Below are 24,594 nucleotides of genomic sequence, written 5' to 3' on the forward strand. Positions count from 1 at the left end.
CCACAACATTATGAACTTGAGTATTACCTGAAGGTTTGTGGCTCAGTATCTGGACTTTTTACAGAAATTCTTTTGTTTACAGCAATGCATCATTGAGGAAAATATTTTCCCCCAGATGAAATCTTTGCAGTTCAGAATGAAATAATTGAAACAGTGAAGATGAAGGATGTAGTACATCGGGACAAGCGATTCCAGAGAGACGACTTCAACATGATTTTACAAACCATTTTAGCAGTACACCAAGTCAAGATGATTTTTGCTATTTTATGGGACTTTGGATTTCTTGTTACTAAGGGAGTTGATATATTGTTAGGATATAGCATAAGAGGCAATGATGCTTTAGTAGCGAGCTTTGAGGACGAGAGATGAAAATACTTTGCTTTTGACATTGAAACCTGAAGACCAAAAGACATGGAAGATTCCTCTAATGATGAGAAAGTTACCGTCAGAACATGGAGAAAGAAGGAGACCATCTCTGGTTCATCAAGTCTGATCATGATGAGTTTCATTTTATCTGTGCTGCAAACTAAGAGCTGTGACTCAGTTTGTGTCTCAGTTTGTGAGTTATGGTAACCTTCATCAGGTGAAAACTTCACATCTTGTCTAGTATTGCTTTGCTCACAGAAAACCTTCTTTTTGACAATTTGAAATATTTAAAACATTTCTCTTTTCTTTTTCTTGTGTATTGTAGAAGTTTGCTGTAATTTCTGACACATTTGTGATTAGTGTAAATTTGACTCACAGCTTTAAATGTTTAACTAATGGAGAGTTTTATATGTTTTTTAATAAAGCAAATTAAATTTTTTTTTTCTATAGTATATTACATATATTTTACTTTCATTGAAAGGTAAAAAAATAAAAGTAAAAGCTGTTTTCAGCTTCTGCTTATAAGTGTTTAAAGTTAGTCATATTGCTGTTGCAGAAAAACAAACATTGCTAGTTTTCATTAGATCTCATGAACTGAACCAAGCAACATAAAACATTGTCAACACTCTGCCTCTTAGCATGACCAACTCACTCTTATGTTTTTAGTTTCTGTATTCACGTCCTCTGAGTCTAAAACAGACTAAGGAACTTTGCAAAAACTTTCAGCTCCGTAATCTTGCTGGTTCCAAGTTCATCAGTGTAACAGTGGCTGAATAAAACTTAGTTGATGAAATTTTTAGAAAACCATTCATAATTTATTATTCACTTCACAATAATCCACTATGTTTGACAATCACACAGAATTCCCAGAATAAGCACTAAAGTTTATGCCTGTGACGTGACACATTATGGAAAACATTGAAGGTTTAAAAGTACTTTTGCAAGTCAATGTAGCTGAAAGTCCAAGAGTAACTCTCAACTTCCAGAATACCTCAAATGTAATTTTTTACTTCACATTTACCTATGTTGTATAAACTCAGATGTCTAAAATGTTATTTCTTTACTATTTTAGAACCAAAATGCTTTATTTTAAAAGTAAAGACTTAAAAAAAATTAAAATGAAGAAAAATGTGGATTTCTTAATCAGTTGTTGATCCATTTATGTTTTGAGACTGAAACATTTGGGAGTAAACAAAAGTTCTTTTTCAAAAAAAGAAGCAAGTCATCAAAAAAATAACTGGAAATCCATATCGACTGTGTTGCCCAATGTGCAATAAATAAGTTGCATCTTCATGCAAACCATTCCAAATGGAGGAAATGAGGGATTTAAGATTGATCTCCTGACTTGAACTATGAAGAGATTTCCTTCTTATTGAGTCATATCATGTTTAATCATCTGTTGCCTTTGTTGTCTTTTTATGTAATATTTAACAAACATTACACGACCTTTAAACAAGTGCCCCTTGTATCAAGTGACAAACATACAGTATGTCTTTTCTGTCTTTTCAGAAGCAGTTAAAAGAACTATTACTTTAAAGTAAAGTGTTTTATTGAATTGTGCATCCTGAAATGAAAAACATTATTTACAATAAAGTCCCATAAAACAATCATTCAAGGGTGAACAGAACCAACAGCTCAGCAGGAAAAAGTTGCTAAATTAAAACCTAAAGTAATAAAAATGTTTTTGATAAATCTTATTCAGATTTCCTGTTAATGAAAAAAATACTCAAAGTCTTTTCACAGTGAGAGTCTGCTCATAGATAAACTCTAGATAAAATTAAGTAGTCATCTGAAACTTTACAGAGTCCTTCATCTCTGTCAGTTAACATCTCGCCGCTGCAATATTCTCCACTTCTGAACGCATCGAGGGTCACTGATGTGTTCCACTGATGAGGAAGTCCAGTTTACTTGTGCAGTAACTGGTTCAGGTTAAAGTGCCCGGTTGTTGTGGAGAGACCTCCACAGGTTCCAGTTTATCAGAGAGAACACAAAGAATCTTGTCAAACTTCTCGTATCGCTCCTTTTTGTCTGCGGCCGCCCCCTGCTGCCCCCAGAACAACCGCAGGGCGAACTCTGTCCGGAAAGTCTCCAGCAGTTCCGGGACTGGAGTCCAGTCTGCTGGTGAAGAGGTGCAGCAGAAATGAGATCAGAACTCACTTTTTGAGCATGCAACATGTTGATCCTACCCTGAAAAGGCCCTAATCAATAACCATATTTAAACAGATTGATATGTAGCATAAGACAGTTGTGATGAGCAATTTTCCTATGAGTCTCAAAACTCTTGCAGCCTAACGACTAAAGCTTAAAGATTCAGCCTGCGTTTATTTGAAGGGGTGCTGAGAGACGTTACCTGAGCAGCAGCATCGTCTGCTGCTCAGGTAACGTACCCCGCTCAGGTCACCATACCCCCTCTACATTTACTTTCTGTTTCAGTTTTTAAATTAATCAGCTCTCATACTAATGTCATGAAGGCGAACCTGTGAGCAGAGTCTGCGCATTCTTCTGGTAAACCTGGGAGTGTAACGCAGCGCTGCGAGCTGATTGGAGGACGTCGTACAGCACCTGGCAGCCCCGCTCATTGTTTTCCACTGGGTCCTCTCCCTCCATCAGCATGAGAAGAGGAACCAGGTGTGGCACAGCAATGGGACCCTGGACTACAGAATCTGCAGACGAACATGAACCCCATCAGTCACCAGCTAAAGAAATGGGTTACAGTTGTATTTATTTTACTCAATTCAGTTCGTTAACATAATGCCTATTAACAACTCGCCTCAAGGACCACGAGAAAGTAAATTCAGTCAAATCATACAGTTAACAGGTCAATTACATTACCTTATTACGTTGTATGTTGACCTCAGTTATTAAACAACATGACATTTTCAAACTACTTGGAGCTTGACAATAGATATTTTGTTGTCTAAGGTAACTTGCCACACATTGGTGGCCATCTAAGTTTAAAAATATCTAATTATGTGAGTTTAAAGAATTGCAGTGAATAGGAGAAAACCACTTATTGATTGCATTCCCACTTCAACTTCAAACCATGCTGCATTCAGAGTTCCTCAGACCAAACCAAAGTATTTGGTTTGGTAGCTTTAAACTTACTCAAGAAATAGTTTGGTTGAGTTTTAAACTTACTCAACCAATCAATAACTAATGATCGGTAATGATCACTGATTACCGACCATTAGGAAGCCTGACCCGCCGATTCTGATTTTAGCCAATACCAATGTTTTTGTCCTGAAAGCGGCTAACTATAGCAAGATAGTTGCTGTGTTGGTAAAGGTATGGTGACTATTGTTAACGCCGAACATGCAGACGTGACAATCAGACAATCAAAACACTCACCATTTCCTTCATTCAATGAGTTCATGAACGGTCTGAGTTTCTTCTCATACAAAACTGCACACTCTGTGTGGTTCCTCCTGAGCGCTCGCCATGTCACCTCCAGCCGCACGATCTGGACACGAGAGCACAAACAAAGATGAGTGAAAGAAAATTTGAAGGATTTTAAGCCTCTTGCCAAGTTGCACTACCTGAGTCATCTCCAGAGCCTTCATAACAGCTGAGAAGGAGAAAAGGTTGTACACATGTTCTTTCAGGGCCTGAGCCAACAGGATTACTTTGTGCAGAACCGTTGCTCTCTGGTTCACCGTCCCCGTGCAGCCCAGTATGTCTACTGCCACGCCAAGGGTAATCAGATGATGCCTACAGAAAAGAATAGAAATTAAGTGCAGGGGGTTGTCAGGATACTAGAACTAGATGCATCAAACTACTAAAACAGACTTCAGTGCAACTTGCTTTCATGGTATAATTCACAGAGCAATTGAAAAGAATATAAACAGCGTTTTTAAAGAAATTGTGACCATAAACATTTGGAAGCTAACCAAGAAGTTGTCTGGGTCGGCTAATTTTCCGTTTTAAAGAACCAAACGCATCACTGCTAATTACCTTTCCAGCAAGTCCTGCCGTAACTGATGTCCATGTGGCAGAGTAACAAGCTCCAGTCCCGAATTCACTCCCATAATCCTCTTCTGCTCATCAGTCACACCAACAATGCGTGCTACCTGCATTAAAGGTTTTCACATTAAGTTCTAAATGAGGACAACATGACTTCATTTGTTTAGCTGATTCATTTTAAATACATTTTGAACATTTTACAGGTGTTTGCTGTACAGGAGCTTGTAATTCAGTAATCACAATAGAGACATGATAGCGACAAGTATGTGCAAGATGGAAAACCTTTCAAACCAATTAGAATAGCTAACTGAACTTTGCTGCACAGTTTGATAGCTACAATCATGTAGAATGCATGTATGATTACATTAAAATAGTTTTTAGTGTATTTAATATTTAAACCACATGTGAATGACAAATGAAGTGAGAATTCTAGGGAAAAAAGGTTAAATTTCAAAAGAGCCAAAGCAGCAGAGTTTTAAAGACTAAAATAAATAAATAATAATAATAAACAATATACTTTTCCAAACTTTGTCAGATGATGTAGAAACCCCAAATAATCAAAATAGATAAATTATTTCTTAATAATCACAATTAGTTATTTCCTGGTCAACCTGTTGCAGTCAAGGAATTCAGATGAATTTGTTAAAATGAGTGCAAACTAATTAAAAATGAAGTATATTTGGTGGTTCCTTTTAACTTCTGACTGTAAATGCTGGTAAATAAGATAGAAGTTGTCAAATATTTAGTCGATATAAGATTAAAATGGACAAACATATTTTCATTAAATAAACATAATGTAAACATAATACAAGGTTTTGAAATGTTTGCAGCTGCCATCGCATAATGTAAGTTCCTACCTGACAGTCAACACTGAGCATGTGCAGAGCAAGAGTTTTGGTGTCTGATCGGCTGAAGAGCTCCTTGACAGCGAGCAAAACATTCGACTCCAAAGGCCTGTTGTGATCCGGCAAGAGCAGCGAGGTGAACTGGTCCAACTGGAAACAGGACGACGTCTCGATCTGCAGCACAGTCAGTAACAGGACAACTGTCACACCTTTGGTCTGAACTTATGGTAATCATTGAAGAGCTAAAAGTTCCAAAATTGAAGTCCAAACTTGAAATGAATTTATTAATTTTGACTGCACCAACTTTAACACTGATCTTTTTCATTTAACATAAGCAGGTAGAAAGTTGAAGTGTACCAGGCAGTGGTTTTGACTGGAATCGGACAATTTTCAACCTGATCCGAACTGACCAGTAATCTCTGGTTCAAAAGACCCAAAGCAGTTAGAAACTAAAATAAATTGCCTTCTTTTGATCATAGCTAAGCTCTACCAGATTGTGCTAACAACAACACTCTTGAGTGTGGATGCTGCAATTCAGAGAAAAAGTTTGTTATTTTCAGAATGAAGTGTATAAAATGAAATTAAAGAACTGTCTCTCATGCTTTTGGGGATGTGAGGCTGTGAGAGCGAGGACTTCAGCAGATAACAGAAAGGCTGGGTAGAGCACAGCAAAAATAATCTGATTTATTCTTTGTCATGGCTTTCCTTTGACACGGAAAACCAAAATAACAAAGGAGTGAATTCAGGAGCAGACTTTGAAGGGCAAAACCAGAGCCAGAGGCTAGAATCAGTCTAACCGATCATCTCAGAAAAGACCTCAATAGTTTACTGATGGTGTTCATCTATTGTGACTTGACAGAAGGAGAAGAAAATGCCCAAACGTAGGTGAGTCAATCTTGTAGAGATATACATCTGGCAGTGATTACTACCAAAGCTGCTACAACAAAATATTACGGTATGAGTGTAAATTCTTATGAAAGACTGGATTACCCAACATTTGACAATAAAAACAGTTTCTAGAGAAAAAATATTTCATTTTCACTAAGGGAAATTGTGTTTATCCTTGAGAAAATTAACACAAGGCTGCCTTAAAGCAACCATGTGATGTAACACTATATGAAACAAAGTGAAGCGGGGTGAATACTTTCTGGGAGAACTGTATAGATTATTGATAATAATAATAATTGCTAGTATAGTCCATACATCTACTCAAATCAGCTGCAAATATAAATACTCCTAACTGTAAACTGAATGTTATTTATACAAACATGCGGTCGTTCAAAATGCCAGTCTCTCTCTTCCTCTGCTGCTTTCCTCTGGAGCTCTTTCTGAAACAGCAGCTGTGAGGACAGGCCGTTGTTCTGGGCCTCCAAGAACCCAAAGGAAGTCTCTGTGAGGCGAGCTCGGCTCTGCCACTTCTCCTCCGCACGCAGCCGGTCCACATGGCCCTTCCTCTGAGACTGAGGGACCTGAACACAACAACAGGCCTTATACTCCTGTGGAGGACTTACTGCTAGGAATAAAATAGTTTATTATTTTTACCCGTATGATGAGCTCACTGTAGTACGATGAGGGGTCTTCATCTGGGTCTGTGGAAGGAACAGGCGAGGCGTTGGAGAAGACGGTGGAGACTCTGAGGGGTTTGGGAGGAGCTCTGGGATGCAGCTGCCCATCTGAACCTCGCAATGTTGCACCACCACCTGGAGGCAGAGACAAGTGTGCTTCATGTGGGTTCACTATATTTTCCTAGGGAAAATAGTTTATTAGTACCTGGATGGGAGGGGCGCGTGTGATGTGGTCTTGGGCTCAGCAGGGGTTCGCTGCCTGTGCGAAACACAGGAGAAATGGGGTCGGAGTCTGTGTCGTCTGGTGGGATTGTCTCTGGAGCACCTGAATGAGAACATAAACTATTGAAACCAGGTACAGTATTTACATATGCTGTAGAAAAATACATGTTTTTTTACCATCTGGCATTAAATCAGGCTAAACCTGAAATTATTTCTCACCACTAAATGCTAAATAATGAATTTGTTACTACTAGATAAACTAAGGTTACTGTGTTTAAACAATCTGAGAAAATTATGACATCTTCAGGCTTCCCCCAGTATAATGTAAGTTGCCACCGGTGGGTGGCTCCGTGTCTGTGCTAATAAAGTCTGTATGTGTTCTTCAGGTGGCCGGTGCGTTAGTGGGCCGGTGGTTCAGCCCGTGGAGGAAATGTTGTGCTCGTCTTGTAGGCCAGTTATTAATTATGCTGTATTTTTTTTCAGGGTTTTTTTTTTTTTTGCAGCACCACAATGCTTCAAATGTAGTGGCCAGTTCTACACTACATTTGATGATGAGTTAAAAAAAAACAAATAAAAAAAACATGACGGTGTACCAGTTCGCAGATTGCTGTCAGACTGTGCAGACTGAAGTGAAGGCCTTCGTCCAACATTTTCCAAGTTAGCAGGCTGGCTTCCACTCCTGTCACACATACAGTATGGAGTTTGTTATTTCAACATCGCAATTCAGTGCAAAGGTTTTCAACCACTCTTAGTTTATTATGTTGCTAACAAGATGCCAAACCTTCTTTTCCAACTCATCTTTAATTTAGTCCTTCAACAGGACTTTGACAGGATACTGAGGAGTGTGGTAGAAACATTGATCAAACTAAAAGAACTAAACAGTCACATTATTGAAAGTCTGACTCCTTGGAAGCAAGATATAAACATAGGAGATATGCTTTGCAACTGTTTGACAGTACTGCATGTACTATGGTATGTAATATTTAGTACAGTAACACTCATAGACCTCGTCCCGAACCTTAGCAGTGGATTGATGACCTGCAGCGTGTCCTGTTGGGAGTAGCTCAGGCTGCGCCTTTTGCTGCTCCCACCTTGGTTTTCTCTCACTCTGCCTATGGTGCTGCTGCTGTTTTTAAGCTCCATGTGACCCTCACTGATCACACGCAGAGGAAGGGTCCGATTGATCGGGTGGGAGATGATGGCCCCTGAAGTCTTTGAGATGGGTCGGTTTCCGCCCACGTAAAATCGGATCAGAGCGGGAACGTTGTCAAAGCGATCTTCCTCAAACTGGAACAGCTCCCGGGAGTAACCCTGTCACAGGGAAGACTTGTGTATCAGCACAGTACTTTGAAGCAGAAAGAGCCCAAACGGGTGGAAACCCAGCAGCTGTTCTCAACCCGTACCAGAACACAGTATTAAAATTTCTCAAATCTATTTTGAAGCACAGCACTTCAAAAATTATGCATTTCTCAATATATTATGTGAAATCACTGTCAATCAATAGCTGCAAAGAGGTTCGTTCTGAGTGGATGGAGGCAGAAATTATTGACAAGCAGAGAGAAGGGAGTCACTTTCTGGGTTTGACTTGAGGAGTTTCAGAGTGTTTTGTTTCCTTTTTCTGTGATGGTTATGATTATAACCATCATTTCTAACTAATAAGATACATATCAAGTCATTATGTCACCCTGGATAACAAAATGCAACAATTCTGTAAAGAAATCCTGATTCAGAAACAAAACAGTTGTTTCATATTTTTGGTCTCTTATTGGGTTCTTAATTATTGGTGGCATAGCAACAGTATTTTTAGAAAATATTTCAAGTGATCTCCATACGTGTACATGTACATGCATTTACAATCATGACTAATAATAAAAAATTTATAAAGCAAATATGATGATTGCAAACATTAATGTCATTTTTATTTGATTAATATTTAGTGTTATTATTACAAATCCACCATAAATAAAGAAAAAAAAACAAAAACAAGAAAATCCATTGAACCAGTGGCATGTTTACATGAGCTTTTAGTCCAGCCAGTAATAAGGAAACAGTGAAAAATATAAAACCTGTACAGAAACATTTACTGTAAAACCATAAATCATGTGGATATGTGAATGGTAGCAGGACATACACACACCTTTTTAGGCCGAAGAACTACTTTTATGATCTTAAAGTGGTGCGGACCATTCTTCCAGAAACAGCTTAGAACGTAGTCTCCAGGAGTGGAGGATGAGTCTCGGACCAGGAAATCCTCGTCTCTCTCGAACAGAGACTCTGCAGCCTGGAGGAAACGCAGCAGTCATATTTAATAAATTAGAATATAATCCCAAATGAGTCTCATTTATCAGATTAAAAGTAGTTTCTGAAAGAAATATCCTTAAGCAAGTATTAAACATAATTCATATTAAGCTCACATTTCTGTTTTTAAAAATAGTTTTTTATTGGTCTGATGTAATATTCAAAATTTAAATATCCAGTTTTACTCCACTTGCATATCATTGGATATGTAAGTGGAAAATCATCATAAATGACAAATCAAGTATTTCAAACATCCGCCTGCATGTAATCAGTCTATATAATATATTTCACTTTGTGATAAAGTTCCTAAAATAAGCAGGCTTTTTAATGGTATTCTAATTTATTGTATGGGTCTGTATAGAATTACATTTGTGCTGATGCTAGAATACACATTATTTAAGAAAGATGCTAATTAACCACCAGGCACAACAGAGCAGAAATTTAGTTTACCATTTTAGACCCTGTACTCAAGCTTAACTCCAGTAAATCAACACTGTAATAGTTCAGTCTAAAACAGGAGCAATGATAAAGACCAGTGACACAAAGCATCAAAATATAATACTACCATGTGAACACCTTTATAAAACAAGTTTTGACAAATTCATGCCCATTATGTTTTGATGCATTTGCTTTATATTACATTGTCTTATCAGCTTCTACTGAATACAGCATCACATGAATAACATCAAAATAGTGTTGCTTGTACACAACATTGCAAAGGACTATTATTATATATTTAAAATGCAATAATTGTCTCCTAATAGAAGTATAATGGCTTCTCACTTTATATGCCAACAGGATATTCGGCTTGATGATGATGGAGACTTTACAGCCTTTATGATAACTCACCTACAAATAACTGCCATTAAACTTTGCTTGTACATTTAGGTTAATAAGTCAACTTCGTCTTATAATGAACAAGTTGTATGTTTGTCTTAATGAGCATTAACTTCAGTAAGACGGACTTAATATTTAAATCACTAAGACTACAACAAAAGCCTGAATGGCTGAATTAAAGCAAAACTCTTCATATGGCATCCTCTTTGTATGAGCACTAGGCAATATATCTGCTTGTGATTACATCACTTTAGTATTTGTGAATTCAGAAATAATGCAGCCTGAGAAAAGCCCCACAGAGCTGTGTTACAGGACGTGACGTAACCCCAACCACTCAGCAGCACTCAACCAACTGACAGCAGAAGTCTCAGGAAGTAAGAGAAATACTGTAGTTTTTCTAGAAAATCATTGCATCATTGGGTTTATTTTTCAAAAACACAAAGGTGTGCTGAATAATGCTAGTGAATACATGCATAAATTGCATTTCAATTATGTTTGTTGTATATGTACATATTTATCGTTTTGTCAAAATGACTGCAATAGTTTTTATTATCACTTATTTTTATCACATGAGTATCACAAAATACTGTGATAAACTTTCTCGTCCATATTGCTCATCCCTAAAAACTAAAATGGAAATGGACACATTTTCAGTCTCCAGATATGCAGAGCTGCATAATTTTCTTTCAATCAATCAATGAATCAAATTGTGTTTGTATAAATAAATAATTTTCTTTCCACCTCAATTTATGAATGTTTTAGTGCTGGTCTACCATAAAATCAAAATTAAATAAGTTTGTATTTGCAATTAACAAATTTTTAAAAAAGGAGGAACTTCCTTTATTTCCTGTATTCCAAAATAATTTATTACTCAGAGATTTATGAGTTAAATGTTGTTTTAACTCATTGTGCAATTTTCTTCAAAAACATGTATGCAAATGCTGATGGCTATGGAAAGGAAGGATCTCCTGTAGAGGTCTGTGTTACTGTGAAGCCTCTGACTGAAGACTGTTGTTGTATACCAGTTTCATAAGGAGGATGTTCAGAACTGTCAATAATAATTTGATACTTGATAAAATACTTAGGTAGATCTGGTTGCAGACCCATATCACAGTTTTAATTGAAAATTTGTGGTTGTGATAATTGATGTTATTAAACTAACAGCATAATGTTTCATTTGTGTGTGTGTGCAGCAAATATATTACGGTATGTGCACCTCTCGTCTCAGCGATCCGTGGTACCAGGCATGGCTTCTCAGATCCTCAGTGCTCAGCTTCAGCTCCTCTTCAAGCTCCTTCTTCAGAATGTCCATCTCTTTCCGACCACCAAACATCTAGAAAACATCATTAAAATTATATCTGCCTATCCACTTTTGTATAAAGTGGCTTTGAAGACCAATATGTAGGGGGGAGGGAAAAGGGCAGAGACACAGAGAGGTTCTGTCCTTACCTTCAGGTGGCTGAAGTATGCACTGATACTCTTCCTCTTGCTGAAACAAACAAAAGCGGAAGGGATGCAGGTTTACTGTACAGGCCAAAGATTATGGTGCTGCACTTTCCTACTAGCCAAGGACAGAAGACCAAGGTCTGGATCTGTCATTAGTACCAGAAAAACCAACAGACTAACAGCATGCCTCATTTTTGTCCTTCCTTCCTCCCTTGAGTTTTCACCTTCCTCCCACTGTAAACACTTCCACCTCAACTTTACATCAGATAACAAAGAGACAACTACAAACTAAAAATGGAAAACATGAACATACCCTTTGAAAAAAACTAAATTCAGCTAATGAATGAAATTATTCAACCTTTGGGTGCGTTTCATTTGTACTGTAAAAAAAAGTAAAGTCTAAACTGGAAAGTTAGAGGTTCCTAATTAACATCGCCCTTAAAATCCAAGATGGTTGTCACAAACATTGTGAAATGTCAGCAATAAACCATTTATTTGCTCCTCTTTTATTTATTTTTTTCTCATTGATTCAGTGACACTGGAAAAGAAATACATCGCTAACAGTAGCTAGCCCAAAGTCACAGAGTAAAACAGAACCAATCCTGTTGATTTCCTGCCTTGGGACTTGGAAATAGACTGTTAAGTTGGAAGTGGATTAGGTCACTTCATATCCCAGGCAGAGTGGAAAATATGGACAGTACAAAATTCAAAGATTTATCATCAAATTGTCTCTAAAAGCTTTACAATATAATTAGTAGCAAAACACACAATTATTCTTATTTCACAAGAAATAAGACTCCACTGCATTACAACTCACTATTATAAAGAAAGCCTCAGTAGTTGTTAACCTAACAGGTTTCAAAGTCATCAGCCTTCACTAGGTTTACACTCCTGCTTTACTGTCAACAGCAAAAGCAGATCCCTGCACAGACCCTCCAACCACTGAAAATCCTCTTGACAAATTAGCAACAACAATATCCCTGTTAACTTTTACATTTTCTAACAAATGTGTATGCCTTACTTTATAGCCAATTTTGTTAAACATCTAACATTTTATTTATTATTCTTGATTTGATTATACTAACAAATTCAGATCTTAGTCTGAATTAGTCAGGCAAATGAGTAAAAATTAAAAAGCACATTCAAAAATTACAATAAAACATAACATGAGACGACTATGAAAAAATGTAACAGTTGAAAATAATACTGCATTGAAGTTGTACTCAGATGTGGAAAATTCTGACTGGAGTGCCCTCCAAAATTGGACCTCACTCTGGGAAACAGAAAATAACTCTGAATATCTGCAGTTACATGTTTCAATATTCCCACTAGTTGGATAAATTGTTGCAAGTTGTGGCAATCTTGGGAAAGTAAAACTATTTGAGACTGCAAAAGACCAAGATAAAGGTTCCCCTTCCAGCAAAACACAAACACTGAACATGCAGGTAGAAGAACAATAGGATATTTAACATCAAAGCATATTTATGAGTTAAAAATAAAAAAATTCTGAAAATTGTGTCATTACTTTTGGCCATAATTTGCCAATTATGGTCAACTTTATGCTCACCAATCTCATGAAAGCTCAGTAAAACAGCACATGTCTGAAACCTGATAAATTGCGAAATGTTTGAGAAGCATACTTTTTCTCTGACTCCAAGGTACTTTATTTGTTGTGCCTTGTAAACATTAATGCATGTTGTTACATCAAAGAGCACAGAGGTCTGAGAGTAACAAAATTAAATACATCATGAAATACAGTCATGTGAATTTCCAATTAATAAATGTACCATAAAATTAAACATCATGAAATAATTAAAGTCACTAACAAATGCTTAAATATATCATTAAATGACAATATATTATTTGAATTAATTATTTCATGGCATTTATTAACTATGTATAGTTTCACAACATATTAAATTATTTATTAGTGTATTTATTAATGTTATATATATATATATATATATATATATATACTTACTTAGTGGCAAACTTAAATATTTAATGATGTTTTCAATAATTGTGTTACCCCTAATCTTCCATAGAAGAAAACATAAAACATGCTACAAAATAAAGCATTAGACTTTAATTAGAATAATATGGTCTGTTTATGTTTCTTTATTTAGCTGAGTGTTTCAGTTATTTTTAAAAAACATAGCTTGAAGTAGATACAAAGTCCATGTGATCAAAGTTTTAAAGTTTTTATGGGGCAACCAAGTTTTAAGGGGCGTTGGCCACGGTGGAACCGCCACTACCAACACCTTTTAAATGTGCTGAGAAACCACGTTGTGAAATCTAATGTGAGGTCACTGATTGCAGCACCTATAATGACCACCTGTGTTGTATCTTTGATAAAAAACATTTTAAAAAATGTAAATAAATAAAAAAAAACGCAATCAAACCCCAAATACATTTAAATACCTGAAGAGTATCAGTAGAATTGCGCAACAGGTAAGCTATTTAATGGAAAACCTGGGAAAGTTACAGGAAGCAAACACATAGTAACAGCATACTGACTTTTTTTGGACTAAGCTATACAGCAGGAGCAACGTAAACAGCAGCATTTGTCTGAAGCTCTATATGTTCCTCAAGCCCTCCAAGAACAAACTAGGTACATTTGCTGAAAATGATACCGTGTCAGGCTGCGGCGTAGCACTGACCAAAGCGGTGGTTCCTACCTGTAAGACCGCCTCACAACTCACTCCCCTCGGGCATGTTTCGCGGCTTGTGCTCCACGCTAACACCAACAGCAACCAAACAACAGCTGGGGTTACATGTAATGTTCTGTCTTTTCTCTCCTCTGGCCCCTCCCTGAGCTCCTGATACTGTCCTTCCTGCCCAGAGTCGACAAGTTACCACAAGTTGTGCCGAGCTCTCCTTCCTCTCTCCTCCTCCTCCTGTGGCAGTCTGCGTCAGGCATTCCTGAGATACCTACACATCACCTGGTCTCATTTAGCAGGACTACCTTGCCTTCCTGTCTGTTTTTAGGAGAGCAGCTGTATTACGGTGTTTCTCAGCTGATTTTCTCCCTCAACTTAAATGACCTACTTTTACCAGCACACACCACTCTACACGGTCCGAAACAGTTAGAGGGCTTCAAAGTCATTCCTCACCAATGTTGCTTACACTTGGCTATGTAAGGTGGCATGGGGGCCTTGAAAGGTGCCTACAAATAAAAGGGATTCATGTTTGCTGTTCCGATTTGCTAATATGTTTGTATTTGATGCTGGTGTCTCAACCAACACAATGACTCATTTTACTAAGCTCGGTGGATAATCTTGCTACAACGTTGTCCTGAGCTTTTTATTCCTTGATTACTCAAGGCTTATTTTTAAATATGACATGTGGTCGTATAATTTCAGTGAAAAACGTGTTTTGCACTAATTAGCGTAAGCAATTGCACTGCATAGGTGTTAATATGAACATCTTACAAGCAAACAGGTAAAATGAAGTGAAGTCAGACTTGTATAACACTTTTCAGGACCCTCAAAGACGTTTTACAACAAAATCAGTCATTCTCATTCATAGGGTGATGATAGCTACTGGATTGTAGCCACAGCTGCCCTGGGACAGACTGACAGGCCATATCACGCCATTGGCCCTTCTGACCACCAACACAGGTAAGGTGGGTGAAGTGTCTTGCCCCAGGAATCCCACTGATTACAGGGTGAACTTCTACCACCATTACCATGTTGGTAAAAGATTGGACAGTCTGGGTTCTAACTTATGTTAGCCATCTTCTCCTTCAGAACTTGGTTTTCAGCTCGACCTTCTGCTCTATTACTCTTTTACTCTTGACACTGAAAGGATATAAAGAAAATGTTACATTGAACTGTGAGAACATATTAGCAACTATGAACTGATAATTATTAATTTCTCAGCATTTTGTATATTGATAAGAAGTACAAAATAATGCCACATTGGACTTTTAATATCATAACTGGGACGATGGTGGCAACGGTGATAGGAGTTCATCCCGCAATCGGTGGGTCGCTGGTTCTATTATGACTCTGTCATTGAGTCCTTGGGCAAAACACTTCGCCTGCTGGTGGTGGTCACTTTGTTTTCCTCTACTTCAAATATATAACATTTTTATACACACTGAACACAGATGTACTGTGGCCCTGAGGTCAATTTGTTGTTGTGTTTTTTGTCATTTTTTATTACGCTTTGTTAATGTTGTTGCGTTTTTCAATTTGCTGAAGTGGTTTGCATTTCAAGGCCACAGTACAGTTGGAATAGAAATGATTAAGAACTGGACAGAAAATGAATTAAATAGCTGCCAATGTCAAATAAAAGAGTTACATTTGTACATCAATTCCACATCATTTTTTTTATAGAGGGTCAGAGAAAGAATAAATATTATATCTGTGGTTTCAAATATTTTCATTGTGCTTTGCTAATATTAACCAGTGTTTTAAATAATATCTTTTGGAGAAAATGTGTCCCATTTAATCACCCAACAATTAAAAGATGCTTTTGAAATTTTTAAGCAGCAGTTTGATGACTGAAGGCTTTTTACTTTGCTTTGTTGAAACTGCTTTTATTTATTTGTTTGTTCGAACTAGAAAGCCAATGGCAGATTTAATTACTTTAGTTTCCAGTTTATAATAGCCTGAACTTTAAAGCAAACATCAAAGACAGTCTTAAAATCAAAATGCTTTAAAATAGTCTTGAGATTAAGATGGTTAATTCATAGCATTACTCATAAAAAATGCAGTTATCGTTGATGATTAAATCATACTTAATGTTTCACAAACGGAGCAGTTCTTCATAGGCTTTTCAGATTTTCAGTAGATGGTTAGTTTTATGATTACAAAGTCTCAGAGGTTTTATGACAAACATGTTAATTATTATCCTGATGTGAGTGGGCTGCTTCTTAAAGTAGGGCTCTTCAACTCCAGTCCTAGGGGGCAGTGTCCTTTAACTTTTAGATTTGCCTGCATTAAATGTCTGAATCACCTCCTCAGTCTGCAGTGAAGTTCTCCAGAGCCCTGCTAATGAATTAATTATTTTACAGGTGTGTTGAAGCAGGTGCATATGTAAAAGTTGCAGGTACTGGCCCTCAAGGACTGGAATTGCAAAACCCCTGCCCTAAAGCCACAGTCATGTTCCTGCTTCTGACAGACAAACACAGCAGGTGTAAGCTTACCTGTGTTTGCCCTCTTGACTGAGAGCATTGTCCTCATCTAGAGGGCGGAGCTGCGAGCAGGAGGCCGACAAACGGTGTTTCTTGTCAGTGCGATGGAGGCGGGGAAGAACGCGCTGACGAAACAGATCCTTTGGCTGGTTCCACAGCAAACAGTTGCAAGATGAAGATTCATTGTGTACTATTGTTTTTTTTATTACTTATTCAACATTTTTAATAATAAAAATACCATGTAAAGGTTTTTTTTTTTATTTAAATATCCCCAATGGGGCAACTGACATAAAATTTCCACCAGATGTCTGCAACAACCCAAGTAACAGGCAGGCTGCCTAAAATAGAAATTAGTCCATCAGTTAAGTTTTGTGAGATGAAGAGGAATAGTACAGGAAATAAACAGTAATTACAGTCACATTTGTAGCTCAGGTGGGATTTTGACCCACCTGAGCTACAATAAATTTATTTGAGCACTTCAAATTTTGAAGTGCTGTTTATTCCTTCTTATCTCCAGTTCTTTCTGTTGTTTTTCAATTTGATTCAAGAATGAATGTAACATTTACTTAAAAAAAAAAAAACAATTCAAGTTTCCTTAGATATGTCTTATGAACTATTCCCTTGGATGGAAACCCAAATTTGCATCATTCATAAAGCTTTCTTATTCTTTGGTATTTAAAAAACTTTCCAAAGGCCATCAGCTAATGTAAAACCACTTGATATTGATCTGCACATAAACTGGAATGCTTTCCAAATACTGACAGATTTCAGATTTCCTGACTTTCTTTTAAAGAATATTGTCTAAAGTGGCCTTTATTTGAGGGTGAATTGACGGGAAAGTATGTTGTGAGAGAGGGAAGACATGTGGCCAAAATCAACAGGCTGGGACTTGAACCTGTGACGTCTGCATCAGGGCTGAGGACTCTATAGATGGGTCGCAGTTTCCCCCTGCACCACCATCGCGCCCTTCTTTCTCTTCCTTGTTTCTTTTTGTTCTTGTTTTTAATATTCCCAGTGTCATTCCAGTTGTTTCCACACAACTTCAGTCAGTGACTACCTTGCTTTGATTTCCTGTGTATATGAATTATTTGGGTTGACGTTGACATTTGTTGTGAACTTTCAGTGGCCCCATTAGAAAGATTTAAACTGAGAAAAATGTTTACATCAATTGATGATTTATGTTATTTTGCAAGTAATATAAATTACAATCTTTTTATTGATTGGTTTATCTATGTATTGCTTGATATAAACAATACAGTAAATATTAACTTTGGGTTTACTGAAGGCCTCACCAGGTCCGATGATGATCCCAGGGAATATTGTCGACTGACTTTGTGTTTCACAACCTGATCATCTGACAAGGAGAAATGCCATTAAGGTTTGAGTTCCTGGGCCAGACACACACATTTCTTAGAAGAGAAGATGCATACCACAGTCATATCTGTGTGGTAGAAATGAACCTGTGAGATAAGAGAAGGAAACACCATGTTAACAGTATGTTCGTACTGAGCCAAAGTGGATGTTTAATCTGTTTTTCACATACAAATTCAATTTGGATGTAAAGGATATATGTTATATAAATTTCTGCCATTAAATTGTTTGATACATTTACCTTGAGGGATTCGATTTTTTGAAGGAGACATCTAAATACCAAACAAGATGGCCTGATAAACCAGCTCGTCATGCACATCATAAACAATTTTAGTAACGACTGACTGTCTTCAAGTAAAAAAGTACAGATAAAAGTTTTACACCTGAGGACTAAATCAAGCTTTCAAATTCTCAAGAATACAAGCAGCCTGATAAATAGATTTTCAGTTGTGGTCAATTAAAATTGCAATGAAAGCAGGCATTGGTATCCTTGAAAAAGAAGGTGTATTCATGCATCGTGTGTTTACTTTTGGTTTTGTTTTACTATGTTGCAAACTAAAAAGGTCTCCCTCAATTTATTGGAGAACGCCTTGAACTGGTAGCTTATTTAGAGAAAGCTGTCAGTTACTGTCTTTAAGCTTCTGATTTAAACATGAGCTAGTAAGAGATTTCCATTTCACATAAGTAGTTCAAGAATGACAGATAAAATGTTGTAACATGATCATATTGCTTTTATTTGAAATGGGAAAATAACCACTATTTCTACTGCTACTGTAACTGTAAAGTGTATTGATTGACTATATGAACAAACGTGTCATCTGTAATGTGTATTTATTTGGGTTACCTAATGAAAATATGGACTAAATGTTAGCTAAAGGTGGTATTAGTTGCCAAATGCTTATTGTACAGAATATTAAAGGCAGCTGTCAGTTGTGCTACCGCCCAGCAGCTTGCCAACTTTAGTTTTAAAACAGCATCACCTTAAAACAAGTGACTAATTTGAGATGCTCCCTTTCACAACATGACAGTGTGTGCTTTTTCTTTTAAAGCGCTATTTACTTTGGCAAAATAATGAAAAGCTGAGAAAGTGACTGATTTTGAAAGGGCTGGAATTTCAGCGCAAGTTGAAAAACAAACTGTGGACGGCTATTAAGTCTTTGACAAATCTTCAGTACAAACCTCCACACCTGCTGCTCCTCCATCTGGTCTGTCTGCTAATAAACATCTTGATGAGCAAATGTGTGTGTGGCACCTCTAATTGAGCCAACGTGGTCTTCTCTTTAGGCAGTGCTGTGATAAGCGTGTCAGCACTGCAGACACTCTTTTAGAATTTAGAATTATACACCAACAAAGGTCAAGATGTTTTGATTTAGATTTTGTCATGAAGCAAAACAAGAAAAGAGTAGTACTATATTGTGAAATGAAAAGATTCAGGCTTTTATATCTCTTAAGAAATAAAAACCAACACAGCAAGTCATTTTGCATGGATGTCTACCAGCTTTGCACATGTAGAAATAGATTTTTTTGCCCCCATTCTTCATTAGAAATAAACTTAAAATCAGAATCTAGAGGCTCTGTATACAGGAATTCTAAAGTCTGCAATTACCATTTGTATTTGGTGTGGACTTTGGTTTATTGTCTGTATTTGTAGATTTTAATTTGCCTTACACTTCTTTTCCAAAACTCTGCAAGTTGTTCGAAACATAGGATATTTTATTAGCCTTACTGTACTTTGAACTTATCTTGTGAAAATCTTTCCTGTGCTGTCCATTGTGTTTCTTAGTTGTTATGATGCTCTTTGTTCTATAAGAAGCCTTAAAGTCCTTCACAAAACAGCTGGATACTGAGAATAATATAAACACACACACTATTTATTAATTACAGCATTTATAAAGGCAGTTGTTTGCACTGTGTTTAACTTAGAAGCATCAGAGTAATGCTTATATTCCTTTAAATTCACAACGTGCTATTTTATCTTGGTCTCTCACACTGACTGAACCCCCCAAAGCTTTAAACTGTATGATTTTAATGTGACCGAACATAGAAGCAGTCTTTGGCAACAGAGACTTAATTTTGAAAAACAAAAATATTTCATTTTTAGTATCTGAACTGTAGGAGTTAGATTTTTTTATTATTATTATTTGTTGGATATGATTTGTTTTAGCATCATATGAGCTGTAATATTACATCAAGCAAACCAATATTAAGTGTGTTCTGTAATCACTGGCTGGACAATTACAGTAACTTAACAGCATCTTTAAAAATGCAAAGAACATGTCAAATTTAGAGTGTTAGAAATATAATAGAGAATGACATATAAAGAAAGCACAAACAGAATCATTGTGTCTTTTAATTATGGGCTATCATTTGTACTGCAGCACAACTAGCTGAAACGGGAAGTCAGAAAAGTCAGCAATTTGAAACTCCCAATAATTCTAATAAAGATTGTGGGATTGATTATGATTCATGAATTGAAAGTTAATTATGACCATTAATTAAGCTGTTCGCCATTTTGTAAGTTTAGTGATGGGTGTTGCTGAAAACTTTGTTCTGATCCAGACAGAAATGGGTCATTTGCTGCCACTGTAATCTTTCACTAACACTATAAAAATTTGCAACTAGCTGTGTTTCAAATTGTGAATAATTTAGCTTTAGTTACAAAAATAGATTTCAAGTAAGAAAACCTTTTTAATTTTTTTTTCCTGCATGACTGTGTACATATCACACTGTGTGTGTTCTTTGTGTCTGACCAGAAAGTGGGTCCAGCCTCTGTCGATCTCTTGAAAGCTGAGTGAGGATTGTCTCTCTGTGTGTTGCATCCTCTATACCAGCATCCCTCAGCTCTCCATCCGTTACATACAGCAAACCCTGCAGAGTAACAACAGTGAGAGCCAGCAGGGGATTACACCGGATTGAAGTGAGGATTTCAACACAGAAGAAAGAAATATGTACATCCCAGCAAGCACAAACAGATGCCTTTTGAGCCTTCACATACCTCCAGACCATAATATTCACTCTCCAGCGTCTTGCTGTACTGGGGCAGACCAATCTGTCTCAGCCACCAGGTGATAGAACGATTATTCATGTCTGAACGAACTGAGGAGAAAGGAAACTGTTGACACACGAAAGCAAATGCTAACACACATATGCCTGTACATGTCTCTGAACAAAAAAAGTGCTTAAGAAAGACAAATGAAGGATTATTGTGGCATCATCGTACTTTCAGAAAGCATTCTACCAGACACACGAGGAATAGGTCTTGTACTGTTTGGCTTTCAGTAGTAAGAGAATTCAGCACCTACCTATTTGCAGGATTCACAGTGGCACTCTTAGCTTTTTTGTTTAGCAATCTTTACATGTGCCCCTCCTAATTCATCTTACTTCCTTCTGGTATTTTCTTCCTGTTTTCTTTTCCAACTGCTCCCTTCCAATTCATCCCTGTCATACAGTCAGTGTTATTTTCTCTTTGTGGTTACAGTGGAGGCCCGCTCCCCCCTCAAACCTGCAGGGTCACTTAGAGGCCAATCAGATTGTACAGCGGGCACCCAGCACCCCAAAGAGATCAGCAAATCACCATGCAAGGATTAGAATAAGCTCCCAGGAGGTGGAGAGAGCAGGTATAAGCATGTCAGGAAGAGGAGAAAAACAAGCAGCATGTCAGGTCAGAGATAGGTATGTGTGCACACTGGTGTGTCCTCCAAGCTGTCTTTATTCAAGTCAGTGGAAACAGACAGTTAAAGATGGTATGTCTGTATGTGCAACTGAGCTGTGTAAGAGGGACATCTAGTGTATAAATTGGACATACCATTTCTCTAACAGTCAATAGGCAAGTACATACCCTGGATAGGACCCCAGTTCATCTCTGAGCCAGAGAGATACAGGGCAGACAGTTGTGCACATTCCTTAGAGAACTACACTATTGGTTTTAGACTATTAAAGGCAGCTAGATTAACAGAAGAGACTATACAAACATAAAACTGTCATGAAGTGTGGGTTTGTGATTGAACCAAAAAGCAGACCAGAGCTGGGACCATGGTTTATTTTAAGGTATTTAATGAAAAATGAAAAAAAAAACAAGTACAAAAATCACTGGAGCCAGAGCAGAACTCAAATGGGAGAATAGGAAGCACGGGAGTAGACATAACGATCCGGCAAGTAGTGACTAGAAATGAAGTGCTTAAATACTGGGGAGGTTGAGTGTAGGAACAAAAGACTTGGGCTGGTGAGCCAATTGATCATAGGTTTGAGTGGAGGGAGTGAAGGCAGACTCAGGAGGGGGAGAGAGAAAGTGGCACAGGGAAGCGAGGGAGAGAACTCAGGGGAACAGGCAAAATACAAGCACGAAAGAATAACCGGACTAAAGAAACCTATGTAGTGTCTGACCACACAGGAGAACTTTCTGGAGGATTTGGGAATGAAGTCAGGTCAAGGGTCAAAAGACACTAAGCTTGAAAAATAAGTCTAATATATGGTCTCCAGATGTATAAGCAGACAATCCGAAGCCAGGACCCGAAAGAAGACGTGAACGTGAAATGTATACATGTGGTGATTTGTTTACTTTGGGGAACATGTGTATGTGACACTGCCCAGAGATCAGGAGCATTTCCTTATGATTGGGCCAAGATTTCCTCACAATTCGGTCATACTGACTTGGGCTGCATTATTCTAATAAAACTTTGCTGCTCAGTCAAAGTTTGTGGCATGTAGAGCCTTTTTCCTGCAATGTCACCACACAGCAACAAGAGAAGACGGCCGGAAGACACTGCACCTAATGAAACTAGAACAGAGAATAACTAGAAGCAAGAAATAAATGTAACTAGAATCACTAAGGAAGAACCGAATTAGAAAACAAGGCAACGCTGAATAGAAAAAAACTAAGGAAAATAAAAAATGACAAAAATCCAAAACCAAACTTAAACAACCCCAGACAAACAACAAAAAACAAATAAAAGAAAAGAAAGGTAAGAGACTCAGCCAACACTTTCTTGCTGGTGAGTTATTATTATTATTATTATTGGATTTATTATTATTTAAGTTCATTTAATACGTTTGTCTGAAAGGTTATGTTTTCATATTATTATTATTTTGTGTTTTTCTCTGTTCTTTGGCCCCTTTTCTTTTATGGTACATTATTAACTGCTCTTTGGATGTTTGTTTGGAGATTAGAAACGCTTACTCACTCTTCTTGTGTTATCGAACTGCTTGATATAAACTGGTCAGCCTTGTGCAGTTGAAAGAACATGTCCCAGGACATCCTGTGGTAGAAGTCTCTGACAAAACTGCCTGTGTGACTATGTGAAGAAACCCAACCCCCTTTTTCCTTGTTGTGATAATAAAAGGCAGCTGAGGACTGAGAGCCGGTGGAGTTGATCCCAGACAATTGTTTGACTGCAGTCCTCCGTGTCTGACTTCTCTCCCCTCTTCTGCAGAAAAGCAATTTAGGTCTCTGGTTGTTTCCTTGCAGGTTGGGAACTAAAATAAACCCCACAAATATTATTATTATTATTATTATGAAAGCTGTACTAATTTGATGTTTCTGCTTCTGAAAGGATAAATAAAATAAATGTTAGGGTCATACACACCGTCTGATATACCACAGATTCTCTAACCTTTAAGACCTTTTCAACAGTAGCATCTTCCCAAGTTCCACTGTGCTGGGACACATTTTAAAGCATTAGCACAAAATGACTTCAAACTTTAATTTATCGTGATATGTCATTAACACATTGAAAATAAATTCTTATCAACTGCAAATTGAGAGAGGAATACAATTCAATAATCTTGGATTGGATTCAGGAACAGTATGACTTTTTTTAAGGTTTTATCGGCTCTTCTGGCCTTTATTTGATAGTGAATTGACAGGAAAGTGGGTAATGAGAGAAAGTGGAAGACATGCAGCAAAGGTCAACAGGCCAGGAATCAAACTTGCGACAGCCGCGGTTGTGTTTAACTCCTGCACCACCATAGCACTCCAGCAATATGACTTTCATCATGGATTTAGGAAAGAGACCCTCTCAAATTTGCTGGAGGGTCATCAGGGTTTAGCAGGGATGGAGAGCTGCAGTCCGGTCTGGACCTGTGTGTTCTCCGTCTCGGTCTCGTATTGTTATGCTTCTGTCTTGGTCTCGTTTAACAACATGGCCCCTTTAATAGATATTTATTGTGTGCACAAGGACAAGTAAGTAGCAATGCCAAATGCTCAACACCCAGTTTCAACACACAGCACATAAATAATAATAAAATGAAAACACTAAACCTGCACAACGGTAAAAACACATAATTACACTTACACATATCTGGAACTCTTCCCCAAGAATTTTTATGGAACTTAAATCTGTTTGATTGCTATTCCAAGATGATAAAATTCTGTTTCTTAAGCAATTTTGTAATTAACTTATTATGTAATAAATTTATGGGCAGGACTGAAAGGTGTGTGTGAGCAAGGTGGCATAAACTCCGGCATGCCACGCCCTCTGCTCTTTTTGGGGCCTCTTACTGCCCCACAGACCACCTGTCACGCTGTAAGATAACATGTTTAACTTAA

General features: G+C 37.4%; 1 protein-coding gene across 2 annotated transcripts; it reads right to left on the reverse strand.

Annotated features, from left to right (window-relative positions):
• Nucleotides 1-1,893: 1,893 nt before the first annotated feature.
• Nucleotides 1,894-21,527, reverse strand: sh2d3a (SH2 domain containing 3A). Of its 2 annotated transcripts, XM_032563484.1 has the most exons (20): nucleotides 21,353-21,527; nucleotides 21,046-21,146; nucleotides 20,801-20,918; nucleotides 18,110-18,139; nucleotides 17,972-18,033; nucleotides 16,692-16,825; nucleotides 11,543-11,582; nucleotides 11,310-11,426; nucleotides 9,096-9,239; nucleotides 7,977-8,269; nucleotides 7,552-7,637; nucleotides 6,942-7,061; nucleotides 6,714-6,871; nucleotides 6,440-6,640; nucleotides 5,184-5,345; nucleotides 4,318-4,433; nucleotides 3,903-4,074; nucleotides 3,715-3,826; nucleotides 2,844-3,029; nucleotides 1,894-2,481 (listed from the first exon to the last, which is right to left on the reverse strand). In XM_032563484.1, the coding sequence occupies exons 2-20, from the start codon at nucleotides 21,133-21,135 to the stop codon at nucleotides 2,291-2,293; spliced, it is 2,532 nt and encodes an 843-aa protein (XP_032419375.1). In that variant the 5' UTR covers nucleotides 21,136-21,146; nucleotides 21,353-21,527; the 3' UTR covers nucleotides 1,894-2,290. The 2 variants fall into 2 exon arrangements, with proteins under 2 accessions (XP_032419375.1, XP_032419377.1); XM_032563486.1 differs by lacking the exons at nucleotides 16,692-16,825; nucleotides 17,972-18,033; nucleotides 18,110-18,139; ... (1 more) ...; nucleotides 21,046-21,146; nucleotides 21,353-21,527 and adding an exon at nucleotides 14,218-15,404.
• Nucleotides 21,528-24,594: the final 3,067 nt, after the last annotated feature.

The sequence above is a fragment of the Xiphophorus hellerii genome, chromosome 5 (genome assembly GCF_003331165.1).
Source record: "Xiphophorus hellerii strain 12219 chromosome 5, Xiphophorus_hellerii-4.1, whole genome shotgun sequence".
Classification (NCBI taxonomy): domain Eukaryota; kingdom Metazoa; phylum Chordata; class Actinopteri; order Cyprinodontiformes; family Poeciliidae; genus Xiphophorus; species Xiphophorus hellerii.